Source organism: Nomascus leucogenys, chromosome 12 (genome assembly GCF_006542625.1).
Source record: "Nomascus leucogenys isolate Asia chromosome 12, Asia_NLE_v1, whole genome shotgun sequence".
Lineage (NCBI taxonomy): Eukaryota > Metazoa > Chordata > Mammalia > Primates > Hylobatidae > Nomascus > Nomascus leucogenys.
In genome coordinates, this window is record NC_044392.1 from 8,621,802 (window position 1) to 8,645,798 (window position 23,997).

Consider the following 23,997-nt stretch of genomic DNA (forward strand, 5'->3'; position numbering starts at 1 on the left):
TACAGCCTCTCCTGCATATTGGGTTTTTTCCCCCACACCCTTTAAAAGATAACAATTATTTAGCTCAAAGGACACAAAAAACAGACTGTGGCAATTTGGGAGCCTAAGGTGGTAGATCGCTTGAGCTCAGGAGTTCAAGACCAGCCTGGGCAACACGGCAAAACCTCGTCTCTACAAAAAAATACTAAAATTAGCTGGGCATGGTAGCACACACCTGTAGTCCCAGCTACTTGGGAGGCAGAGGTGGGAGGATTGCTTGAGCCCAGGAGGTGGAGGTTGTAGTGAGTCGAGATCGTGCATTCCACTCCAGCTTGGGTAATACAGCGAGACTGTATCTCAAAAAAAAAAAAAAAAAAAAAAAAAAGACAAAAACCAGACTGTGGGATGATTTGGCCCACAGGCTGTAGTTTGCTGGTCCCTGCAAAATGGTCAAGAGATTGGCCAACAAAAGTGGTTGGTATTTAACAAATGTGATGGCCGGGCGCGGTGGCTCAAGCTTATAATCCCAGCACTTTGGGAGGCCGAGGCGGGCAGATCACGAGGTCAGGAGATCGAGACCATGGTGAAACCCCGTCTCTACTAAAAATACAAAAAATCAGCCGGGCATGGTGGTGGGCGCCTGTAGTCCCAGCTACTCAGAGAGGCTGAGGCAGAATGGCGTGAACCTGGGAGGCAGAGCTTGCAGTGAGCCGAGATCGCGCCACTGCACTCCAGCCTGGGCGACAGAGCGAGACTCCGTCTCAAAAAAAAGAAAAAAAAAAAAAAACAAATGTGAAATGAGAAGGATGTCTGGTTAAGAATTAATTTTAGGACGGGTGTGGTGGCTCACACTTGTAATCCTAGCACTTTGGGAGGCCAAGGCAGGTGGGTCACTTGAGGTCAGGAGTTCAAGACCAGACTGGCCAACATGGTGAAACCTCATCTCTACTAAAAATACAAAAATTAGCTGGGTGTGGTGGCGGATGCCTGTAATCCCAGCTATTCAGGAGGCTGAGGTAGGAGTATCATGCAAACCGGGGAGGCAGAGGCTGCAGTGAGCTGAGATTGCACCACTGCACTCCAGCCTGGGTGATAAAGCAGACTCGGTCTCAGAAAAAAAAAAAAAAATTAATTTTATTGGTAGCCAGTTCATGGTGAATTATTTCAAATAATGATGACCTGTGCTTGCTACAGAACTTTGAAACTATGGAAATTGGAAACACAATAGGTACATGGGCGTTCCCTATACCAAAAAGTAGCACCAAATAACAGCTTCAGTAAAAAACAAAGATGCTCAGCCATACCATGTTGTTGACAGCTGCTGCAACATCCTGCCAAAAGTAAACAAGGAAAAAGTTCATGCCCATAGTTCAACTCTTCTTACAGTGTTCAAATAAAAACTCAGTAGCACAAGCACACAAAAAAAGACACAATCTCCCCTCCTACTTGCCTAGACTGTATTTTACTAAGAGTGTGTACTGCCTGTTAGAGCTGGTGGTGTACAGCTGGGTGCCCAGTTGATAGTGAGAGAGAATACACACAGTAAAACAGGAATGAGCAATGCCAGGCCAGAGGGCTCAGGCCTCTCCAAGACCTGTCTTCTATACTCTGAATACAGGAGGGGAACTGGTGGGCCATCCTTCAGCCAGAACTTCCTGTTTCTCTGCAAAAGCCACTACCAAGCCACTATAGTGGGTTGAATAGTGTCACCCAAAATTCATGTCTGCCTAAACCTCAGAATCGGACCTTATTTAGAAATAGGGTCTTTGGGGTGGTGGGCTGGGTGCAGTAGCTCACACGTAATTTCAGTGCTTTGGGGAACTGAGGTGGGAGGATGACTTGAGGCTAGGAGTTGAAGATGAGCCTGAGCAATATAGTGAGACCCCATTTCTATAAAAATTTTAAAAATTAGGCAGGCATGGTGATGTGCACCTATAGTCCTAGCTACTTGGGAGGCTCAGGTAGCAGGATCATTTGAACCCAGGAGTTTCAGGCAGCAGTGAGCTATAATCACACCACTGCACTCCAGCTTGGGTGATAGAGTGAGACCTTGTCTCAAAAAAAAAAAAAAAAAGTAGGGCCTTCGCAGATGTAATTACTTAAGAAAAGGTCATACTGAATTGTTATGGACCCTAAATCCAATGACTGAATGACTGGTATCTTTATAAGAGAAGACAGAAACACATACAAGGAAGAAAGCCATGTGAAGACAAGCAGAGACCAGAGTGATACTACAAGCCAAGGAATTGTGAGGAGCCACTAGATGCCAGGAAGGCAAGTCAAGAGCCTTCCTGAGAGCCTTCAGAGGGAGCATGGCCCTGCCAACACCTTGATTTTGGACTTCTAGTCTCTAGAATTGTGAGATAATAAATTTCTGTTGTTTTAAGCCACCCAAATGTATGGTAATTTGTTACAACAGCCCAAGGAAACTACCACATGCATCCAAACAGACTGACACCTTTGGTAATCAATGACAAGAGTGACACTAGTCAAACATTAAAAGGAAAACTTACCTCTGCCAACTCAAACTCAACAAAAGAGAATCCTTGGTGCTTTTCTGCAAAAGCAGAAATGGGTTGTTAATATGTGAGCAATAGGAGGAAACATGCCATATCCAGATGTCATTTACAAAATGAAAATCAAATTTTTAGATTTTTCTTGGCTTATTCAGCAATGCATCCAGAAATATTAGTCATTTCATTGTAAATAAATATACATAAACAATCAACTAACTTTAAACTTTGTACAATTCAGGCTGACTGCAGTGGCTCACATCTGTAATCCCAGCACTTTGGGAGGCTGAGGCAGGCAGATCACCTGAGGTCAGGAGTTTGAGATCAGCCTGGCCAACATGGTAAGACCCTGTCTCTACTAGAAATACAAAAATTAGCTGGGCGCAGTGGCACACACCTGTAGCCCAGCTACTTGAAATGCTGAGACAGGAGACTCGCTTGAACCCAGGAGGTGGAGGCCGCAGTGAGCCTCAATTGCGCCTTTGCACTCCAGCCTGGGTGACAAAGCAAGACTCTATCTCAAAAATAAATTAATTAATTAACTAATTAAAATAAAATACAGTTGTACCAGTATAGAATGTAAACCTGAAGTTGCTTTCCAAGCATTTTGATGACCTTTGTTTATAAAACTTACAGAAATAGAAAAAGTTGTTTAACAATCATTAATTCCTACCAAGCTCTAACTGTGTATAGAGCACTGACCTTACCATTGGGTCAGGTGACTACTAAAGACCAGCCTGGCTTCACCAGCCAACATAGTGAAACCCATCTCTACTAAAAATACAAAAAAAACTAGTCAGGGGTGGTGGCAGGCGCCTGTAATCCCAGCTACTTGGGAGGCTGAGGCAGGAGAATCGCTTGAATCCAGGAGGCGGAGGTTGCAGTGAGCCGAGATCGCTCCACTGCACTCCAGCCTGGGTGACAGAGTGAGACTCCATCTCAAAAAAAAAAAGAAAAAGAAAAAATGATTTGAAGAACTGAAGGCTCAGTGAGTTTGCGTCCACACAGAAAGTTAGTAGCAGAACTGGGTCTAAAATTCTTAACCTAGAAAATAAAAACAAAAGATCAAATAGAAACTTGCACTGTAATTGTGATACCAATTGAAGAAAAACTTAACCAGGTAAGCAGAGGCCAAGGCTTCACTGCTGAGGCTGAGCTTCCCTGCTACACTCTGCTACTTAAGAGCACAGCCGCCAAGAAGGGAGTTCAGGTGCACAGATGAGGTAGAGTACACCTACCCAGCAGGTGATGTGAAACAAGAACCAAACGTAAAATTTTTTTTCTAAGAGCTAGGCGCGGTGGCTCACGCCTGCAATCCCAGCACTTTGGGAGGCCGAGGCGGGCGGATCACGAGGTCAGGAGATCGAGACCATCCCGGCTAAGACGGTGAAACCCCGTCTCTACTAAAACTCCAAAAAATTAGCCGGGCGTGGTGGCAGGCTCCTGTAGTCCCAGCTACTCGGGAGGCTGAGGCAGGAGAATGGCGTGAACCGGGGAGGCGGAGCTTGCAGTGAGCAGAGATCGAGCCACTGCACTCCAGCCTGGGTGACAGAACGAGACTCCGTCTCAAAAAAAAAAAAAAAAAAATTTTTTTTCTAAGATTATCCTCCTGATTCTTACTATATACACTTTGGTTTTTTTTGTTGGTTTTTTTTTTTTTTTTGGAGACGGAGTCTCGTTCTGTCACCCAGGCTGGAGTGCAGTGACGCTATCTTGGCTCACTGCAAGCTCCGCCTCCCGGGTTCACGCCATTCTCCTGCCTCAGCCTCCCGAGTAGCTGGGACTACAGGAGCCTGCCACCACGCCCGGCTAATTTTTTGGATTTTTAGTAGAGACGGGGTTTCACCGTCTCAGCCGGGATGGTCTCGATCTCCTGACCTCGTGATCCGCCCGCCTCGGCCTCCCAAAGTGCTGGGATTGCAGGCGTGGGCCACCGCGCCCGGCCTTTTTACTATACACTTTTTATATTAAATGATGAGAAATCAAAGCCCCCAAATGGTTCCAACTTAAAGTCTACCCTCAAATCCAACAGATTGTTAATTTTTGTAAATTTCAACCCATAGCCACACCATCATCCTAGCCCTGCTGTCCTCAGAACCTTCCTTTTCCATTTCCAAGATCACCACCATGCTGACCTAGAGAGACATCCCCCTGAAATTCATTATATACCAGACATACACAGAATGCTCATGACTTAAAATTTTTTACTAAGTTATTTTCCTGGCATCAGGAATCTGACTTAAGAGGGACTTTTCAGTGTCACCTGTTTCATAATACAGCAGAATCAGAATATCTGTAATGTTTCCAAAAGGAATAAAAGTAGCACAAAGAACTGTCCTCCACCCCCTCTGCAGACACCAAGAGCATTCTGAATCAATGTCTCCACACTTCTGGTGCAGTTGCTCCAACACCTTGTTAACATGAGCACAGGGAGGAGAGGAAGGGAGGGGTCCCAATACTCTTCTGGGTATAACAAAACCACTTGTGAGGTACACTCCTCTCCCTATCCCTCTTCTGACCTACATTTTTGCCCCGGTTTATGGTGACAATTTCCTGAATGGGATCGCCTTCTTTTTCTCTCCTCCGTTATCCCAAGAAAATACAAATACGATTATATTACTCTTCTGGTTGGTATTCTTCAAAAGCAGTCCAATGGCCAACGGAGAAAAATCCACATTTCTTAGTATGCCATATACTAAGTATGGCCAAACTCTGGGTTTTGACTCTTGCTGCTTGTCTCCATTCAGGCAACAGCCTGGCTCCCACCTTGGCTGCTTGGTTAACTTTGCATCTTTCAAACCCATCTCTGGACTCAGAGCATCCCGAAAGTTTACCCTCCCCTCTCCGGATGGGGCGGTCATTCCCCAGTCTGGTTTCAACATCACCGTCCATCATACAATCGCATCACAGCATTCAACCAACTCATGCAGTGAGGCCGTTCTCGTAATTTCCCAGCTATTCTGGGACCTCCTTCCCCTAACGGGCCAGAGCTGTGGGGTTTGTGGAACGAATGGAATGAGGGCTGACGTCACGGTAGCAGATCGCAACCACCACTCTGGGTCCAGGGTCAGAAGGGGTAGGGAAAAGGGATCTGGGTAGCGCTAGCAGGCACCACTCACAGGTCGAGAGCGTGAAGCACCACAGGAGACCTGGCCCAGGATGCGTAGGGCCATGGGTCCGTACCCCGCCCACTCTGCTCAGTCTTGGCACTGCCCGCGAGGACCCTGCCTCGCTCCACACCACCGTACCCTTTGTGAACCTCTCGGCGGCCGCCATCTTGCTTCCAGCGCTTCCGCCGGAAGCCCGCACCATACCCCGCCCCATCCGGCACCGGATTAAGGAAAGAAGGGGCCGTCAGGAAACAAGGACATCTCCTTTAGATCTGTTAAGGTGACACCAGATCTTTTTTTTTTTTGAGACGGAGTCTCGCTCTGTCGCCCAGGCTGGAGTGCAGTGGCGCAATCTTGGCTCACTGCAAGCTCCGCCTCCCGGGTTCACGCCATTCTCCTGCCTCAGCCTCCCGAGTAGCTGTAACTACAGGCGCCCGCCACCACGCCCGGCTAATTTTTTTTGTATTTTTAGTAGAGACGGGATTTCACCGTGCTAGCCAGGATGGTCTCTATCTCCTGACCTCGTGATCCGCCCGCCTCGGCATCCCAAAGTGCTGGGATTACAGGCGTGAGCCACCGTGCCCCACCAAGGTGACACCAGATCTTAAGGAAAAAGAGCCTGCCAAGAGGGATGAGCATTCTAAGAACTGCCTGGAAGGGGCACTAAGGAAGCACCAACCAAGCCCCAGGAAGGAAAGCAAGCAAGGCTGGAGCCGCAGGGAAAGTAGGCTGCAAAGGGATGTCATCTTGGCCTTTAGGACGTCACTTTACTGTCACTTTGAACATCAAAGAAACCACAAGCACTGAGGACTTCAGCACCATTTGCTATAGTCACAGACCTCCCAAACATTTTCCCCGCTAGGGGGAAACCTTGGTTGCAGAATCTGGGGAACTGGATCCGCTGACTGGAATGCAGCATAAACTGACTGCAGGAGGTAAGAGGGGACAGGACAAACCCCAACCAACAGAGTTCAGGAAGGGAAGGACGGGGCTCAACTAACCAGCTGGCATCTGCAGATCTCACCCTATGTCCTCGGGGTGTGTGCCAACCCCACTCTGCCCCAGATTTTCCTGGGCCAGACCCACGGTCTGCTCTGACCACATCAGATCTCCGTTCCTAAGTTAAATGGGGCTAATCATACTATAACAGAACGCTGTGGGACAGGATCATATTTAACAGTTCTGTGTATCTTGCTAATCTTTGTCAGCTTCAAGTCAAGAAAGAATAACCTATCACTGGAACCAATTCACATCCTAAAGTTACTTCCAGTGAAAACTGGAACTCGTAAAACTGTGGTCAGAGACAGAGGCAGTTTTATGGAGATTTTTTTTCTTTATTGGGAAACGTAAGACTTGGGTACATCAAATAAAACCAATTTCTGGGGGAAAAAATCAAAACCCACAATAAAAAAAAAAAAAAGTTAACACTGGGCCACAGCAGAACCCAAAGAACATATTCGTATAATTGAAAAATTCTAGGTGCTTCATAATTGACCTTTTGATACAAAATGACCTATTAAATTTGCAATTTGTAATCCTTGGTGTTGAGGTCCATAGGACAAGCTAGGAAGTCTTCAAACCTTGAGTTGAATTCCATAAGGGGTTATTTGGCTTTTGAATCCTGTAAAGAAAAGCACCAACACAAATAAATGCAAAATCAAATAATTTAGACTCATTAACATCTAGTGGATAAAGGAAGGTATTCTAGAAGAGGTTTCTCAACCTCAGCACTATTGACACTTTGGGCATTCTGTTGGGTCTGTCCTCTTGTGTACTGTACGACGTTTAGAAGCATCTCTGGTCTTTACCACTAGATGACAAGGCTCCTGAGGCCCTTGATAAGAGGGTCATGACTATGCCAAGTCAACCCTCCCAACACACCAGCTCTGGTCCTTACCACGTGCTTTTTCCTTAGCTTATTTTACTGTCTCCTTTCCCTATCTGGAGACACCTACCACCATCAACCAGTACTAGTTTTATCATTCACTCAAGCTCCTGCAGACAAAGTCCACAGTCCTCATGACAAGAAGTCACCTGCAACACACTCCGTGTAACTAACTGTACTTATTGTATTCCCAGAGCTAAGCAGTGAGCACATATACAACCTCAGGTCAAACCACGAAGACAATGCTCATAGGAACAAAAATGAAAATAGCCACACATACGGTTTTTCCTTGTCTAAGAGGTAGCAGCAGCAACAGCGCCCACCTTCTGGGCAGCTTCTTTCTTGGCATGATGAGCCTGTAGAACTGCTACAGCTTCATCCACCTGTGAGAAATCTTCAGGTGGTCAGTGAATCTAGGAGAGCTACTCCACTCCTCCCCAGTGCCCAGACCTAGTGGTGGACCAAAGCCAACTGTACAGATGATCCCTAGGCTTCTGGTGCTAACTACTTTCCCAAATACCCACGGCAGCCTCCAGTCACAGTCAAGGCATGACGAGAGGGGTCCTGGGGGCAGCAGATCCCACTTTCTGCTGCACCTGGGAATCCAAGTTTGCCCCCAATCTTCCCAAGCTGAGAACTGAAGCTGCAGGGTCTGAGCCCCAGCTCACCTTGGAGCGGAGAGACTCGGGGGACTCTAACATGTGCAGCAGCTCAGAGTTGTCTATCTCCAGCAACATTCCCGTGATCTTCCCAGCCAGGTTTGAATGCATTGTTTGGATGAGTGGGAACAAGCGTTCTCCTACGGGGAGGGTAGTTAATAAAAAAACAAATCAAATCCCAATAAACAATGGACACTGGTGTCCTAGCTGGCATCAGGCTCTGGGCCCCTATTCTTCTGCAAGCAAGTGGGTCACTCACCCAGCATCTGCTTCTGTTCCTGGGGGGGTGCTGCAGCCAGCATGGAGGCAGTCAGTGGCTCCTGCCCCTGCACATGGACCGCAGGCTGGGGTGCCTGGGAACCAGGAGAGGCAGTGGGTTAGCACCGAGGAAAGGACAACACCTGATGGTGGTTGAGCACCTGTTCAATATCTGAACATCTGACTATGTGAAAGAGGAGAGGAGGTGGCTGTCCTTGCTCTAAAGGAACTAATTTCAGTCCTTGAAGGATTGAGGGGTGTGGTGAGGAACAGAGTGGTATGGACGTAAACACAACCAATTACAATGAAAATGGCATGTTATCAGAAAGCGAAGTGAAACATAAATAATAAAACAAACCTATAGTGCTAGGCAAGCATTTTCTGACATTTCCTTAATACACCCAAAGTTACTCAAGAATGAAAAGCCTTGTTATATAAATAAGGGTAAACACTTGTATACAACCTTTTTCTGAAAATTACAGTTTTCCTTTAGGGTAAATCTCAGTGCAGATCGGATCAAAGGGAGTAAATATCAACACATTTATAATTACATTCCACATCACCTTAATTGTACCAAATGTTTTTGTATCAAATGCTTAAAAACTGTCAACATGCAATGTCAATGCTAGTCAAAGCCTTGCAAAGAAAAGGTATTTTACATAGCATCAAGTTCTAAGAAATCCCCAACTTAAGAGAGTATGAGACAGGGCAGTTAAAGAGTAATCTACTAAGCAGCTTATGGGCCTGAAGGCTTAGGGTGACACCTCCACAGCAAATTGCTATTAAGCTCTGAAACAAACTAGTTGCATCTAGAGCACAGGTCTAGAGACAGCAAGTTACAGCTTAGAAAATCTAAGCTCTAGGTTCAACACCTTCCCCTCCTACACACACATTACATCTTTGAAGCTGAACATCCGATCTGTAAGTTGAAGTTATTTCCTGCATTAATGTACCAATCATCTTGCAGAGCAGCCAAGGATCCAATTAGGTCACTGGATGTGGAAGTGACCTGGAGGCTCAAAGAGCTGAGTGAGCACATTATTTCGTACAAAGAGAGCAAGCAGCACTGGCTGCCTGCTCTGAGGCATTTCTGAGTGAACTGGCATCAGGCAGAGCACTTTTAAGCCCCTTCTCTCCCACTAGTGAGCCCCTGAAGGGCAGGGACAGTGAATCAGAACATAGCATCATAACACAGAGCAGGCATTTAATACCTGTTGAAGGAATCAAAGTAAAGCTTCTTTTACATCAAGTGGAAATGGGGGAAATCCTTTTAAGCATTCTGTCTGGTGGACCTCACCTGCAGAGGCTGTATGGCAGGATGAGGGCTGCGGACACTGGAGGCGTATTTGTAGGGGGCAACAGCCCGGGGAGCAGCAGCGGCAACAGCAGCGCGTGGCGCTAAGTTCTGCACAGCTGTGGGAACGCCTTAGGGAAAGAACAAATATGATTAAAGCCCATCAGTCTGGGCAAAGACCCGTCAAATCCCATCTTTCCCCCTTCTGTGTGCATCCAATACCACCTCCAGACTGGCAGCTGTCAGTCAGCCCTTGCTGGGCGGCACCAGCCCCACCAAAGTCCATAGCCAAGCGGTCCGGGCACTCAGACCCTACAACAGACCAGCAAATGCACATCAGTGTTGGCAGCAGATGTCCAACTGGCCACGTCCCACGGAAGGAGAAATTTCAAAGCACGTTTACACAACACATTGCACAGGGGGCCACTACTACTTTCGAGGATGAGCCAAAGGATAACATACAACTCTTTCCACATCTTGGAATACAGGACATATTCTGTACACACTGTTTCCTTGTATTCCTCACCCCACCCAAATGAACAGGCTGCCTCTGTGGTCATCCAGTTAGCAAACTTCTACAACTAACCTTTTTCACGTGACTCACCGATGAGCAAAGAATGTTAAAAGCAACTGACACACCTAGAACTCATACTGTTTCTCTGCTCCTGAAGTGGCCACCTAAGCACACAGCTAAGATTACAGAACCAGGACTCGATAAATTCGAGCCCAACAAACTGACCAACCCAGGGCAGAGCCTAGTCATCCTGACTCCCTCCTCCCCAGGCCACACTTCTAAAGGCCAGTTTGCTCACCGACTCTCTGAGTGGTAGTAGGGAGGCCACGAGAGGCCGGAGCATTACCAGTTGGAGCCAGATGGCGAAGAGTTGGACGAGGCCCAGACTGGCGTATAGCACTTGGCATTCCTTGGAAGCCTGGTGAAGAGAAAAATTGAACATCACTGAGAAGTGATGTGGACCAGAACCTAGGCTGTGCCTCAGAGCAGGGAAGCAGGAAAGGCAGGGGAGACCAGGACAGGTATATCCTGGGCCGTCAAATTACTGTTCCCCACCACCTACCTTGAGGTCTCCCACCTTGCTGCCAGCGTGGATTAGGCCTCATCTGTGCTAACTGGTTAGGTGTATAATATGGAGGCCTTCCCTGAGCCTGTAAGACAGAAGAATACCCAAACGCCCTCTTAAGGACTGAACCCATCCTAGAGAAGTATCTCATCTCACTAACCAGGACCTAAGCTAATTATTTAAATGTTCTTTCTATTCAAAAGCTGAGGGGTCAGCTAATGGGGACTGTTTTATGATACCACTGCCACTGTGGGTGTGTGTGTGTGACCATGGCTAAGTCCTTCATTTTTACTTGAAGGGTCCTTATTGTGACATTCTAGAACTCTAACAACGAAAAATCCCTCTCCCCAACCACTGCAGAATACTGCCAGCAGGCAGGTTCCCAAGAACTGTGACCAAACAGCACACCCACCTGTGGGACTGCTGGCACAAAGTAGCCACCCGCTGCAGGCTGGAACTGATTTAAGATGGCATTGGCAGGAAGTGCTCTCATTCCAGCCACTCGTTGCATATACTGGTTGGTCAGGTGAGCCTTTCTCTCTTCCTTCCTCTGGGCCAGGGCAACATATAGTGGCTTGGAGCCCACAATGCGTCCATTCATCTCAGTGACTGCTTTGGTTGCTTCTTCAGGAGACGAGAAGCAGACGAAGCCAAACCCTTTGCTTCTTCCATCCTCCAGCATTACCTACAAAATGAGACCAGCTACTTAAGAAATTAGGTGTCCCTGGCTGGGTGTAGTGGCTCGTGCCTGTAATCCCAGCACTTTGGAAGGCTGAGGTGGGAGGGCTGCTTGAGCTCAGGAGGTTGAGACCAGCTTGAGCAATGTAGTGAGACCTCATCTCAGAAACACAAAGGGCCAGGCGCAGTGGCTCATGCCTGTAATCCCAGCACTCTGGGAGGCCGAAGTGGGTGGATCACGAGGTCAGGAGTTCAAGACCATCCTAACCAACATGGTGAAACCCCGTCTCTACTAAAAATACAAAAATTAGCTGGGCGTGGTGACACACACCTGTAATCCTAGCTACTCAGGAGGCTGAGGCAGGAGAACCACTTGAACCTGGGAGGCAGAGATTGCAGTGAGCCGAGATCGCGCCACTGCACTCCAGCCTGGGCGACAGAGTGAGACTCCATCTCCAAAACAAAACAAAACAAAAACACCAACCAACCAACCAAACAACAAAAAAAAACAAAACAAACCCACAAATAGGAAAAAAAAGGATGTCCCTGGGTGGGCACAGAACTATTCAGAAGAAACAGAAAGCCTGGGTTCTGCTGCAGTCACTGAGTCTAGGTCAGGGTTCTGGCATAGGATTTACCCCAGACCAACTAAGTCACAACCTCTAAGGCATCTAGGCGTTTTCTTTGAGTCCCCAGGTGATGCTAAAGTTCTGAAACACTATGAAATGGCTAATGATAAAACCAGGAACTCAAAGATGTTTCCTGATACCTGGTGGATAGCTACCCCGGGTAACCACAAAACACCCTGACAGTAGTATTGAGCAATTTATTTTCAGATCTCTTATGCTTCAAGGCCTCAGTGGACGAAACTCTAACAAGCTCTTAGCAACGTCAGGATAACATTTTTGGAATACCACATGTGGACAGGAGTCATAAAATGTTCAGGTAACCAATGACTGCCACCATTAATTCAATGAGATGACCAGCTCAGAGATAGGCAGCCTAGATTCTAATCTTACTTGCCTTCTTGAGGCTCAATTTCCATGAAATACTCCAAACAGCTACAAAACCACAGGTGTACTGGTTCAGGCAGTCTTTTTCCACATTAAGTTCATCATTCACAAATGGCATTTTTCCTAATAGAAAAGGTTATTCACTGTCTTCTCTGGTGTGATTGTCATTGTTTTATGTCTTAGTTAATGGCCCAGAGAGCCTCCTGAAGTGGAGGATAGGGAAGTAAAGAAGTGCATTGGCCGGGCGCGGTGGCTCACGCCTGTAATCCCAGCACTTTGGGAAGCCGAGGCAGGCGGATCACTTGGTCAGGAGATCGAGACCACGGTGAAACCCCGTCTCTACTAAAAATACAAAAAATTAGCCGGGCGTGGTGGCGGGCGCCTGTAGTCCCAGCTACTCGGAGAGGCTGAGGCAGGAGAATGGCGGGAACCCGGGAGGCGGAGCTTGCAGTGAGCCGAGATCGCGCCGCTGCACTCCAGCCTGGGTGAGAGGGCGAGACTCCGTCTCAAAAAAAAAAAAAAAAAAAAAGTGCATCACCCCATAACTCTCTACCAATGAGGTGGGCCAGTAAGGTATGTGAAAAAAAATGCCACACCATCATCACGAAAATGGTGACAATTCAAGGTATGGCTCTTTTGCTCTCTTAACAAATGCCAACTTGACTACTAGGCAGATAAGCAAGGATAGAAAATCACTCCTTACACTGATGAGGGCCAGTCAAGGGGGTCACAGCAAAAATGAAAGGGTTAAGAACTGGGCAAACCCACAGTTGGCCTCTGGCCAACTCCCTACTACAACTGATAACATTGCTTTCCACATTCCCAGGTTGGGAGCAAAGTCCACTAAGAGCCAGGGCAGGGCCACTAAGCCCTTACCAGCCCACATGGCTTCCCTTCTCATCAACTAAAGGACTTTGTGGCATCTGGTACACCTCTGTTTAGCAAGAACGGAGTCTGCATCCGGCCATAACTCAAAATGTTCAGATGACACCAGTTTCCATCCTGCTCCCGAAGTGCCAAGGACAAGCAGGACACCATCCCCATGTAGGCAGCATTCTCTTGTTCAAGGACTAAAATTCCTTATCTCTAAAATGAGGTTCCTACTTACCCTAACTCAGTTGATATGATTATTAAAGAAAATCAAGCAAATGATGCACACTACGAAACATGGAAAAACCTTCCACTCCCCTTTCCTCTCTTTTTAAGACCAGGGTGGAAGTTCCCAAGCCCACCTCCAAAATCTTCAAAATACCTTCATTCTCAAGGAGAAAATGTGGCAGAGCTGTAGAGACAGGCCCCAAGACAAATGGAAAACAACCTGTCTGGATTTCCTCTGCTCATTCTGTAGCACCATCTGTCCCCACACCAGCACGAGGCAGCAAGGAATGGGAAAGATTCAGGTGCTCTGGGTTGGCAAGAAGGGGCTGGGTCAAATTCCTCTCCAGACTCCAGTGCTTGGGAAACAGTGTAATGTTAACCTAATGAAATGTCATTCTCCAGAATGCATCCAGAAATTTTGCTAGAAAAACGCAGTAACTACTTTCAGAAATGAACGTAATTTAAATGCTGTTCCTTCAATGGAACAAATGCCAATAAGCCTATAATGGAATACTACTGCTTTCAATCCCCAGATCTCAGTATAATACCTTAGCACTGGTAATTGATCCAAAAGGAGAAAATTCTTTCCTTAATTTCTCATCATCAATAGTGTCATCCAAGTTCTTAATGTAGAGATTCACCCCCTGAAGGAAAAAGATCACTGTTAACTGCACTTCTATACCACAAATATTCGCTAAGAAAGTGGTTCCCAAAGGGTGGCCCCCAGACCAGGAGCACTAGCATCTTTGGGAACTTGTTAGAAATGAGATTCTCAGCCTGACGCGGTGGCTCACGCCTGTAATCCCAGCACTTTGGGAGGACAAGACGGGCGAATCACAAGGTCAGGAGATCGAGACCATCCTGGCTAACACAGTGAAACCCCATCTCTACTAAAAATACAAAAAATTAGCCGGGCATGGTGGCGGGCACCTGTAGTCCCAGCTACTCAGGAGGCTGAGGCAGGAAAATGGTGTGAACCCGGGAGGCAGAGCTTGCAGTGAGCTGAGACTGTGCCACTGCACTCCAGCCTGGGCGACAGAGCGAGACTCCATCTCAAGAAAAAAAAAAAAAAGAAATGAAATTCTCAGGCCAGACCCCAAACCCAATGAATCTGAAAAACTCTGGGGCTGGAGCCCAGCTATCTGTTTTAACAAGCTCTGCTGATGAATCTGATGCAAGCCCAAAGTTGTGAAACTACTGCCCTGAAACAGGATCATCAGTGCAGTCACCTTTTGTCACCTCTCCCCACAGCTGCTCTGGTGACCACTCACCCACCCCAGCAGGGGTCTTCTTGAAGCTATGCCAAACAAAGGAGTCTCATTTAAGTAAATGGAACCTACATGGCTAACCTCAGCAACAGGCTGAGGCTTCCAAAATAGAGAGCATCTTGATGAATAAACTCATCTCTTGTTTCTGGTTCTATAATAATCAGTCATATGTAGTAGGTATATATCCTTTTAAACCTGATCTTCTTGGGGAAAATGGGAAGAACACACTCCAAGTCCCCAAAAAGAAAGCCCCCTAAACATAAGGGTGTTCTGCAAATATTTCACAGCAAATCCCATTGCTAGGCTGGGCCAAGACCACCTTACCTGATATCGACTAATTCTCTCCTGTTTCAACTGTTCAAATTTCCGTTTTAACTCTGCCTGCCGTTCTACTTTCTTTTGTGCACGGCCTACAAATATGATTTTACCACTTATTTCTTTTCCATTCATCTCTTCCACAGCCTAGAGAGGAAAAATATGTCTTTAAAATAAAGTTGCAGCAATGGGGTCTTATTCTGGAGGTCTAAGTCCCAGATATTCTTTCTACTATGGGACTAAAAACTAAATTCATTCCACCTTACACAAATCCAAACTTCCTCATCTGTAAAGTGAGGTTAATATTTAAATGGGTTATTGATCCAGATAATATAGAAATAGTACAGGTGTATAAACACAAGTGTGCTGACATGAGCCTAGGGCGATATAATATTCCGGCGCCAGTAAATTCTGCAGGTGCTTTTGTGGGTATTTAAGTGATACATATTGAGGGTCTGGCACAATGCTTTGCCCACAAGTAGCTGCTGTGCTGTTATCAAATCAGCACTCACTGGGCTTTAATTCTCTCACCTTTGCAGCAGAACAAACGTCTGTCCTATTCTTTCAACAACTGATAGCCGAGGTGACAGGTATGTGCCAAGTGCTTTGTAAACACCTACATGAAGTTAACATGTGGAACCCAGGAAGATGATCCCAGAGTATAGTAATGTTACATCTACTACCAGATACTCAGACCATCCCAGGTCCAGGTAGGTGCTAGCAAGACCCTGCCCATACTCTGGGGCAACCTCTTACAAGCTTTTCCCAATCTTTGTGGTACACTCACCTTATTGGCATCCTCGTGTTTTTCGTAACTCACAAAGCCAAAGCCTTTGGATTTCCCACTGGGATCTCTCATCACCTTGACACTTAGGGTCTTACCTATTACCAAAGGACAGAACTATTAGTAACAACATCTTGAGCACAGCTCAAGGAGAGAAGGCTTCCCTCTGGAAACTCACTTGAAGCAAATCTCTGGAGCAGTGCCCTCATCTCTTAAGAAAGAACAGCTGGATCTGGTAGACTGTGAAAGGGGACAACGAGCCCCAACTTACCAAACTGACTGAATAGCTCTTTCAGACTCTCATCATCCACCTCTTCCCCAAAGTTTTTGATATAAACATTGGTGAATTCCTTGGCTTTGGCTCCAAGCTCAGCTTCCCGCTCTTTGCGAGACTTAAATCTGCCCACAAATCTAAAATGAAACCATGAAGAACAGTAATTACCCAGAGGAATAAAACATGATGTCCAGGGACCCACAGGAATACAGGTTAATGACAGGAGAGGTTAAAACACGAGATCCCCATCCACCACACCAAGGAGTCTCAGAGATACCCCGAGTCCCCAGCAGAAAGAGAAAAAGGCAGGACTATCCTGTGAGGACCAGCCCCAGGGCTCCTGGCTTAGACCAGGGCTACTCCTACCACATCACACTGCCTTCATGAAGAAACCTGATGGCCATGTTTTAAAAACGTTCATTTCTGTGCAACTAGGTAAATGCATAGAAAATGTCTGGAAGGATACAAACCAAACTGTTAACAGTGGTTAATCCTAGGTATGAGATTGTTGGAGTGAAGGGGCACCCTTTGCTTTTTAAATTTATTTATTTTGGTACTGTTATACTTAAAATTTATCCATACACTGGCATTTTTATATTTCTTTTTAGTGATATCTGTAGATCAACCACTGGACACACAGAGATTATAAACATAACCCCTCCTCTGGTATGTTGACTGACACAAAGGACAAAAATTATTTTGGCTTGTAATAGCCAAGACTTTATTGTCCCTTCTTCTCCCCATATGGCTTTGGTAAGTTCCCCCTCTCTGCATTCTACAGTAACAACCACACCAAAGCAACAAGGTCTGTTATGAAGTTTTTCTGCAAAGGGATGGGATTTTTCATTGTCACCAAGTATTACTATGGAGCCAGCCTTGTATTAGGTCACTGAGTCATAAGTTAGAAAATGGAGAACCGCGGGGACAATTTGGCATCAACCACTAGCGAGGGACCCATGGACAGACCTGCATCACAGGAAAGCCAAGGTCACACTGCTAGTATACAGCTCCTGGTCAGTCCAGGGCCCTCTCCACTCTGCCGCTGGCCAAGACCCCGACTCAGAGTGAGCTTAGAGCTGCTTTCCAGGCAGCCCCAGTTGTTGATGCTCACAAAACCCACAGACAGATGCCTTTAAGGGAGAGGCGGCAGGCAGGCCATGGCTTGGGCAGGAAGCCCACCTTGGCGAGTCAAAAGGGCTGCCACGGCTCAGGCAGGGAGACTCACCAGCCCTGGAGTGGAGAGGTAGGAGCAGGCCACACTTGGGCCGAGAACCAGTAGCCGCCTTGTGTGTGCCAGTTAATACCGAGGTGGGGCCACGGCTGGCTCATGCGATGGTTGTTGCTCCGGACTGGGACACTCACACTTTGCGGTCATTGAGGAGCATGCCATTCATCTTCTCGATGGCCTTGTCGGCAGCCTCTTGGGTCTCGAAGTGGACAAAGGCATAACCCTTAGAGCCGTTCTCATCACACACCACCTGTCAAAGACAAGGTGGACCACTTTAGCACCACTGGCCAGCTCCTGAGACATGAGAACCTCAGGGCATCTTGTGCCTGAGAAGACTCTAGCCCATCCATGGCCAAAGATGGCCAAGTACACCAGTATAATTTTTCTAACACCTAGCACAGCACCAGGTACCTAGTAAGTGTTCCATTTACAAAGGTAGCCACTACTAAGATGCTTCTATTCCAAATGTTTTCTTCATTTTTATCAAAAACAAACAAACAAACAAAAAATACTTAAAATTGGGTGCTGTGACTCACGCCTGTAATCCCAATGCTTTGGGAGGCCAAAGCAGCAGGATCGTTGGAGCCAGAAGCTGGAGACCAGCCTGACAATGGAGAGAGACCCTGTCTCTACAAAAAAGAAAAAAATTAACTGAGTGTGGTGGCACGTGCCTGTAGTTCCAGCTACTTGGGAGGCTGAGGTGGGAGGATGGCTTGAGCCCAGGAGGTCGAGGCTACAATGAGCTGTTACTAGACCACTGCACTCCACCCTGGGTGACAGACAGAGCAAGACCTATCTCTTTAAAACACAACAACACATTTTAAGAGATCTAGGTGCAAACCACAGTGCTGCAGAAAACAAAACATTTTCCAACGCCACAACAGATTTTCAGTGTAGTATGGCATTAAACATACTACCCTATGTTTTTAAGCAGTACCGTTTAAGTTTTAAAGTGCTCAGCATAAAACAGATACGTAGAAGGAACAGAGTGAATTTATGCTTCTAAAGTGATTAAGTTTCCTGAAGACTAGAGACACTTCTCTGGTCCTTTCCTTTCCCCCATCCCAAAAGAAAAACGTGGGCTTTCCAAAGGTAAAGAACAGGAAGAATATTTCAGGCTGAGGAAAGAACAAGGGTATGAAAGCGTGTGCTGGTTACGCTGGGTGTGGCCCCGAGATTACCTATGGCAACTTTTAGGATTCCATGTCCAGCATTTTGAAAATTCCCATACCCTGATGCCCAATTCCAAGATAGTTCTCAGTCTGGTATTTATCTTGTTTTCAAGAATCAATTAATTATTCTGCTGAAATCATTTAATCAATGTTTACCTTGCAGGATAGTATGTTGCCAAAAGCAGAAAAAGTATCATAAAGTGCCTTGTTATCTATAGATTTGTCCAGGTTCTTGATGAAGACGTTTCCCACACCAGATTTTCTCAAAGAGGGATCCCTCTGAGACCACATGATGCGGATTGGCTTTCCCTTAATCACATCAAAGTTCATGGTGTCCAAAGCCCGCTCAGCTGTAAGAGAGAAACACATTTCAATAAGGACAGAAAACATCAGCTCCCACAGGCCAACAGCCTAAGAACAGATTACTCCAGGACTTTTCAAGGTAATCACTCTTGATAAAAGGCAACTCTATTAAAATAAAAGGGCATCAGATTTCTCCAGCCTGCACTGTTAGGGTAGTGTAAGTTCCAGCTAATGACTCTACTTCATGACAGAAGTCTAAACACCCTTCTGGGTCTGTGCCCTTGTTGGATAAAGAGGCCATAAGTAAAGATAATCTAAATGGCTTTAATGACACCAAGATCCAATGATAATACCTCACATTTGACTAAGCTTTACCATTTAGAAGAGACTTTGCAGACTACCACCCACCATGACTCAGGTGGGACAGCTGAAATTACACATTTTACAAAATGAACAAACTTACGTTTAGGGTAACTAAGCTGTGCAGCTAGCTAGTGATTACGAAACTAATACTAGGTTATCTGATTTATTTTTCAGTGAGGTATTGCATCAAAGTTATCAAGTCATTTAGTCTGCAATCCACCTATGGAGACAAGTGACAAAACCTATAAGCAAATGATCTGGGGAAAAAAAAAACGTGCTATCCCTGAATTCAGAATTCAGTTCAGTTTCTTTTATTTTCAATTTCTGAGAACAGACATTGATTTAAACAAAAAAGCATCAATCATCAAAATGGATACAACTGATCACACATGGAAAAATTATCTGTACTATCACAAGGATTAAACCACCATACCTTCTGCCTAAGCAGACAGTGCACAGATGGTAGGCCCTGCACCCACCTTTTGAAGCCTTAATGCAAGTTCTGTAGAATTCTAGGACTTCAGCTACCCTGGGTGCTCAACCAACTTCCCCATCCAGCGCCTTGGAATGCTTCCTTAGCTTCCCAACCAAGTCCATGTGTACACCAGAGACAATTTAAAGAACCAAAAGCTGGGCCGGGTACGGTACGGTGGCTCACTCCTGTAATCCCAGCACTTTGGGAGGCCAAGGCAGGTGGATCACCTGAGGTCAGGAGTTCAAGACCAGCCTGACCAACACGGTGAAACCCCATCTCTACTAAAAATACAAAATTAGCTGGGCGTGCTGGCGGGCACCTGTAATCCCAGCTACTCAGGAGGCTAAAGCCGGAAAATCGTTTGAACCCAGGAGTCAGAGGTTGCAGTGAGCTGAGATCGCGCCATTGTACTCCAGCCTGGGCAACAAGAGTGAAACAGCGTCTCACAACAAACAACAACAAAAAGAACCAAAAGCTAAAATATAACACCACCTGCCAGCCAAAACACTTCTCATCACTAATCGCAACAAGAATGCCCAGATCTGGTGGCCACTTTTCCTTAAGGCTATGATGGCATCTCCTAACGGTGACATCACCCAGAACCTCCTCCATGAGAGAATTTACACAGGATCAGAGCAGCGGAACCTGCTCCTTGCCTTAAGGCAACATCTCACTTAAGGGGGGGACAAAATTCCCCAACTCTGCCGCTCCACAAGCTCAACTGTTTCATTAGCCAGGAGAATTTATTTTCACTCATTATTTCCAACAACTTTCCCCACCCCCTTCAGAAGGTGGGCTCATCTGTGTGGCAGGTAGTTGGGAAAAGGGGAGATGACAAGACAGATCCAAGTCAGGAACAGGCCAGGGAAAGGAGTTTGCTTGTGATGGCTATCAGAGATAGATAGCTGGGATCGCAAACTATTTCATTAATTAGCAGTAAAGGAGCCCATTTCAACACAGCTCCTCATTTCCAGACAACACTGCACAAGGCAAGCCGGCTTAGTCTGACAAATCTGGCTGCACTTATTTATAGCAGGGAGAAGTCCTGCAGAAGTATGTGTTGGCAGACACACTGACCAATGGCTTCTGCTATCTCTAAGTGACACGACTTTTGTTCAAAAGTCAAGAAGGCAGACAACAGCTAATGTGGTACATTATCCCCTAAAAAGACCACACTCAGCTACCTTTGCGCTCCTATGGCCATGGACAGAACTCAGCTTGGAGCACACTGGATTGACAGTAGCAGTACCTAGTCCCTCTCAACATGTCCAATTCTCTGGTCTCAGCTGCAACCTGGGCAAGTAGTAACTCTGGGCCTCAGACAGAAAACAAAGTGGGGACCCCAAAACTAGGGACCTGGAGATCCTCTGCCATAGAATGGCTTGTTTCTCCCAGTAATGATCTCTGCAGTTGTTCCCTTTTAATCTGGAGTCACGTGCAGCCTCTGATCAGGTTTCCTCTGGCCTCACTCCTGCCACGCCTGCAGCATACCTCTCTCCATGCTCCATGCTAAGGCCACAATCTGAGGTGGCAGAGCACTGTGCTGGGAGTCCCAACTTGGCTTCCAACTTTTTGCATTCCTTTTCCTTCTCAGGAGTCCCATTTTCTTCAGATTAGATGAAGTAAAAGGGCTCTGACGAGTGCAAAGCACTGTTACAGCTGAGGTGACAAATGCCACCAGATTTTCAAGTGACGCTTCCCCAAACTACCTCCACGACACTCTCTACAGCACACAGCCTGGATACCATTTGTCCAGAGTAAAGCACTTCTCCACTCCAGTGGCAAACACACAGACCAAGGAGCTGGCCTGGCACACGCAGCTTTTGTGGCACTAACCTAAGTCTCTGCGAGAGTTTAACGCACAGAAACCTTCCCTCTGCCTCCTGCCTGCCCTGACCGATCCTTTATCAGCACATCAGGTAGTCAAGGTTAGTAAAGGTGGCGGAGCGGGCAGGAGCTTTACAATATACAACTTTTGCGGGGAATTGTGTTTCAAACGTCCCGCCTTTTTGGCCAGCCTGTGAGGGGCACAAGCAAGGGTCTCTTAACAGCCCAGCCCCACTGACAAGGACCACACACAGTGGAATGCCAATGGCTTCACTCTAATCCTGTTTCACAGTCTCCTTGGTTTCCACCCCACTACCAGCAACACCAGTAAGTAGCCCAAGGTCACCCAGTTAGCAAGTGGTAGAAACAAGATTGAAATTCGAGTCATCTGATGCCGGGTCCACGTTCTCAATCTCTGCACCCTGCTCCCAGCTTCGGTGGCAACATGCCGTCGTGATGCCGCCCTCCTCGGCAGGAGGGCCCTGCCAGAAGACGACTCCCGGGGTCCGCCGGGCTCCCACGCACGTGTGGGCACAGCTTCTACTCACCGTCGGCCGGCTGCTGGAAGTTGACGTAGGCATAGCCCAGGGAGCGGCGGGTGATCATATCGCGGCAGACCCGGATGGACAGCACAGGCCCCGCGGGGCTGAACTTTTCGTACAGCATGGCCTCGGTGACGTCCGAATGCAGATCGCCCACGTACAGGGAGGCCATGGGGTAGCTGCTGGCCGCAGCGTTCATCTCCCCGCCCCCCACCACCCCGAGCCCCGCCAGGAGGACTTCTTATCGGGCCCGCCGCAGGACAAAAGGGGCGCCCTCGGAGCCCGGGCCCGCGCCGCGGCTCACAGGTGGCACCGGCGCGGCGAGGACGAGCTGGAGTCGGCGGGCTCGGAGACGGGACGGAAACGGGAGGCGGGGGCCGGCTCCCACGGCCGCAGCACCGCAGACAAAAGGCTCTCCGCACAATACGGCCCTCCCCGCGACTTTGCACTTCTCCGCGGTCCTGGTGCGAAACTCCAAATTTCAAAAAATCAAAGTAGGAAAAAATTAAACGGGGAATCCCCTTCCGAAGGGTAAAAATCCTTTAAGAGGCGACCGGACGCTGCCCACGGCGGCCTCGGGGACACGCGTTTCTCTATAAATATAGGCCTCGAGCTCCGGCGGTTTAAGATTACAACCGCCGGGGCAGAGGGAAACCAAATCTTTGTGGGCGCCGACTCGGCGAGCCCCGGGCGGGCGGCGAAGGGCAGCGCGGACACGTGGTGCGCCGGGGCAGGCGCGGGGCGCGGGGCTCGGGGCCCGAGCTGGGGGAGGGCACGGCGGGCCGGGCGGCTCACCCCCAGGCCGACGGACGGAGACCGACGGACGCCAAGCGCGGCGGCGGCGGGCGCGGGGCAGGCCGGAAGCGTGCGAAAGTGACTTCCCCGCGGGTTCTCCGAGGAGGATTCGCTTTTTTTCTTTTTTTTTTTTTTCAGGATTTTGAAGCGTTTTCGGATTTTTTTTTATCTTTTTCTCTTTTTTTCCTCAGGCTGCGAAGCCCGAAAGCGGAGGAGGCGGCAGCGACCCGGGGCGGAGAGAGGCGGCCGAGGGAGCCACCGCTCCATTTATACCCGCCCGCCCCGGGCGCTGCTGGTCGAAGGGCGCCTCGCGACCTGGGCGCAGTCGTGCCCGCCCACTCGGCCCGGGGGCCCGAGGCGGGGCGGCCACGCGAGAGCGACCCGGCGCGGCCGCGCGGCGCCACAGCGACCCCTGGCGCGAGGAGGACCGCCCAGCTCGCGGCTGCGGGATACCCCAGGGCCCCTTTCTATAACAAATAAATCTTAACACCCTCCCACCCATCACCCGGGAATGGAACCTAGAAGCCATTTAACCCGCACACGCATGAGGTTTAAAATTAAATGGTATGGGGCCGGGCGCGGTGGCTCACGCCTGTAATCCCAGCACTTTGGGAGGCCGAGGCGGATGGATCATGAGGTCAGGAGATCGAGACCATCCTGGCTAATACGGTGAAACCCCGTCTCTACTAAAAATACAAAACATTAGCCGGGCGTGGTGGCATGCGCCTGTAGTCCCAGCTACTCGGGAGACTGAGGCAGGAAAATAGCTTGAAACCGGGAGGCGGAGGTTGCAGTGTGTCAAGATCGCGCCACTGCACTCCAGCCTGGGCAACAGAGTGAGACTCCCTCTCAAAAAAAAAAAAAAATTAAGTGGTATGCCAAATTGTGAAATGAAGGTGACATAAAATAAGTTAAAATAAAATAATAGGTGGTCCAATAGGTAAATGTCTGGGTCCAAATACAATAAAGATTTGAGAAGTTTTCAGGATACTCTTGACCTAGAGGTAGAATCATCATGAACTAGAAATGCAAGCAGTATCCATGGGTGATGGGATTTTCTGAAAAGATGAGCACATTTTGGTAAA

The 23,997-nt window shown here is 47.8% G+C and overlaps 1 protein-coding gene, 1 long non-coding RNA gene, 1 other non-coding gene and 1 pseudogene across 7 annotated transcripts; 1 reads left to right on the forward strand and 3 right to left on the reverse strand.

The window, feature by feature from the left end:
- The window catches only part of LOC115837552, a 36,493-nt pseudogene extending 30,595 nt beyond the window's left edge, over positions 1-5,898 (reverse strand).
- Positions 5,899-6,915: 1,017 nt separating this feature from the next.
- On the reverse strand, positions 6,916-23,224 carry PABPC4 (poly(A) binding protein cytoplasmic 4). Of its 5 annotated transcripts, none has more exons than XM_003273311.4 (16): positions 22,124-23,224; positions 18,764-18,957; positions 17,570-17,685; positions 16,205-16,344; positions 15,937-16,031; positions 15,159-15,296; positions 14,115-14,210; positions 11,190-11,462; positions 10,775-10,862; positions 10,559-10,630; positions 9,924-10,010; positions 9,702-9,829; positions 8,406-8,499; positions 8,156-8,286; positions 7,768-7,870; positions 6,916-7,223 (listed from the first exon to the last, which is right to left on the reverse strand). In XM_003273311.4, exons 1-15 carry the CDS (start codon positions 22,314-22,316, stop codon positions 7,781-7,783), a joined length of 1,935 nt encoding a protein of 644 aa, XP_003273359.1. In that variant the 5' UTR covers positions 22,317-23,224; the 3' UTR covers positions 6,916-7,223; positions 7,768-7,780. The 5 variants fall into 5 exon arrangements, with proteins under 5 accessions (XP_003273359.1, XP_012366916.1, XP_030679380.1 ...); XM_012511462.2 differs by having other exon boundaries at positions 7,811-7,870; positions 10,511-10,630; XM_030823520.1 differs by having other exon boundaries at positions 10,511-10,630.
- Positions 11,154-19,690, forward strand: LOC105740634. The gene is made up of 4 exons (XR_001116709.2): positions 11,154-11,303; positions 16,816-16,960; positions 18,826-19,049; positions 19,448-19,690. It is a non-coding gene; the product is annotated as an uncharacterized LOC105740634 (long non-coding RNA).
- On the reverse strand, positions 13,738-13,872 carry LOC115837789. Its single transcript, XR_004032841.1, has one exon. It is a non-coding gene; the product is annotated as a small nucleolar RNA SNORA55 (small nucleolar RNA).
- Positions 23,225-23,997: the final 773 nt, after the last annotated feature.

Coding starts and splice junctions, on each gene's coding strand:
- PABPC4 (XM_030823520.1), bottom strand. CDS start 22,316: ATGAACGCTGCGGCCAGCAGCTACCCCATGGCCTCCCTGTACGTGGGC. Junction 18,958..22,123: donor CTTCCAGCAGCCGGCCGACG/GTGAGTAGAAGC, acceptor TCTCTCTTACAG/CTGAGCGGGCTTTGGACACC. Junction 11,463..14,114: donor GATCAATTACCAGTGCTAAG/GTATTATACTGA, acceptor CTCATTTTGTAG/GTAATGCTGGAGGATGGAAG.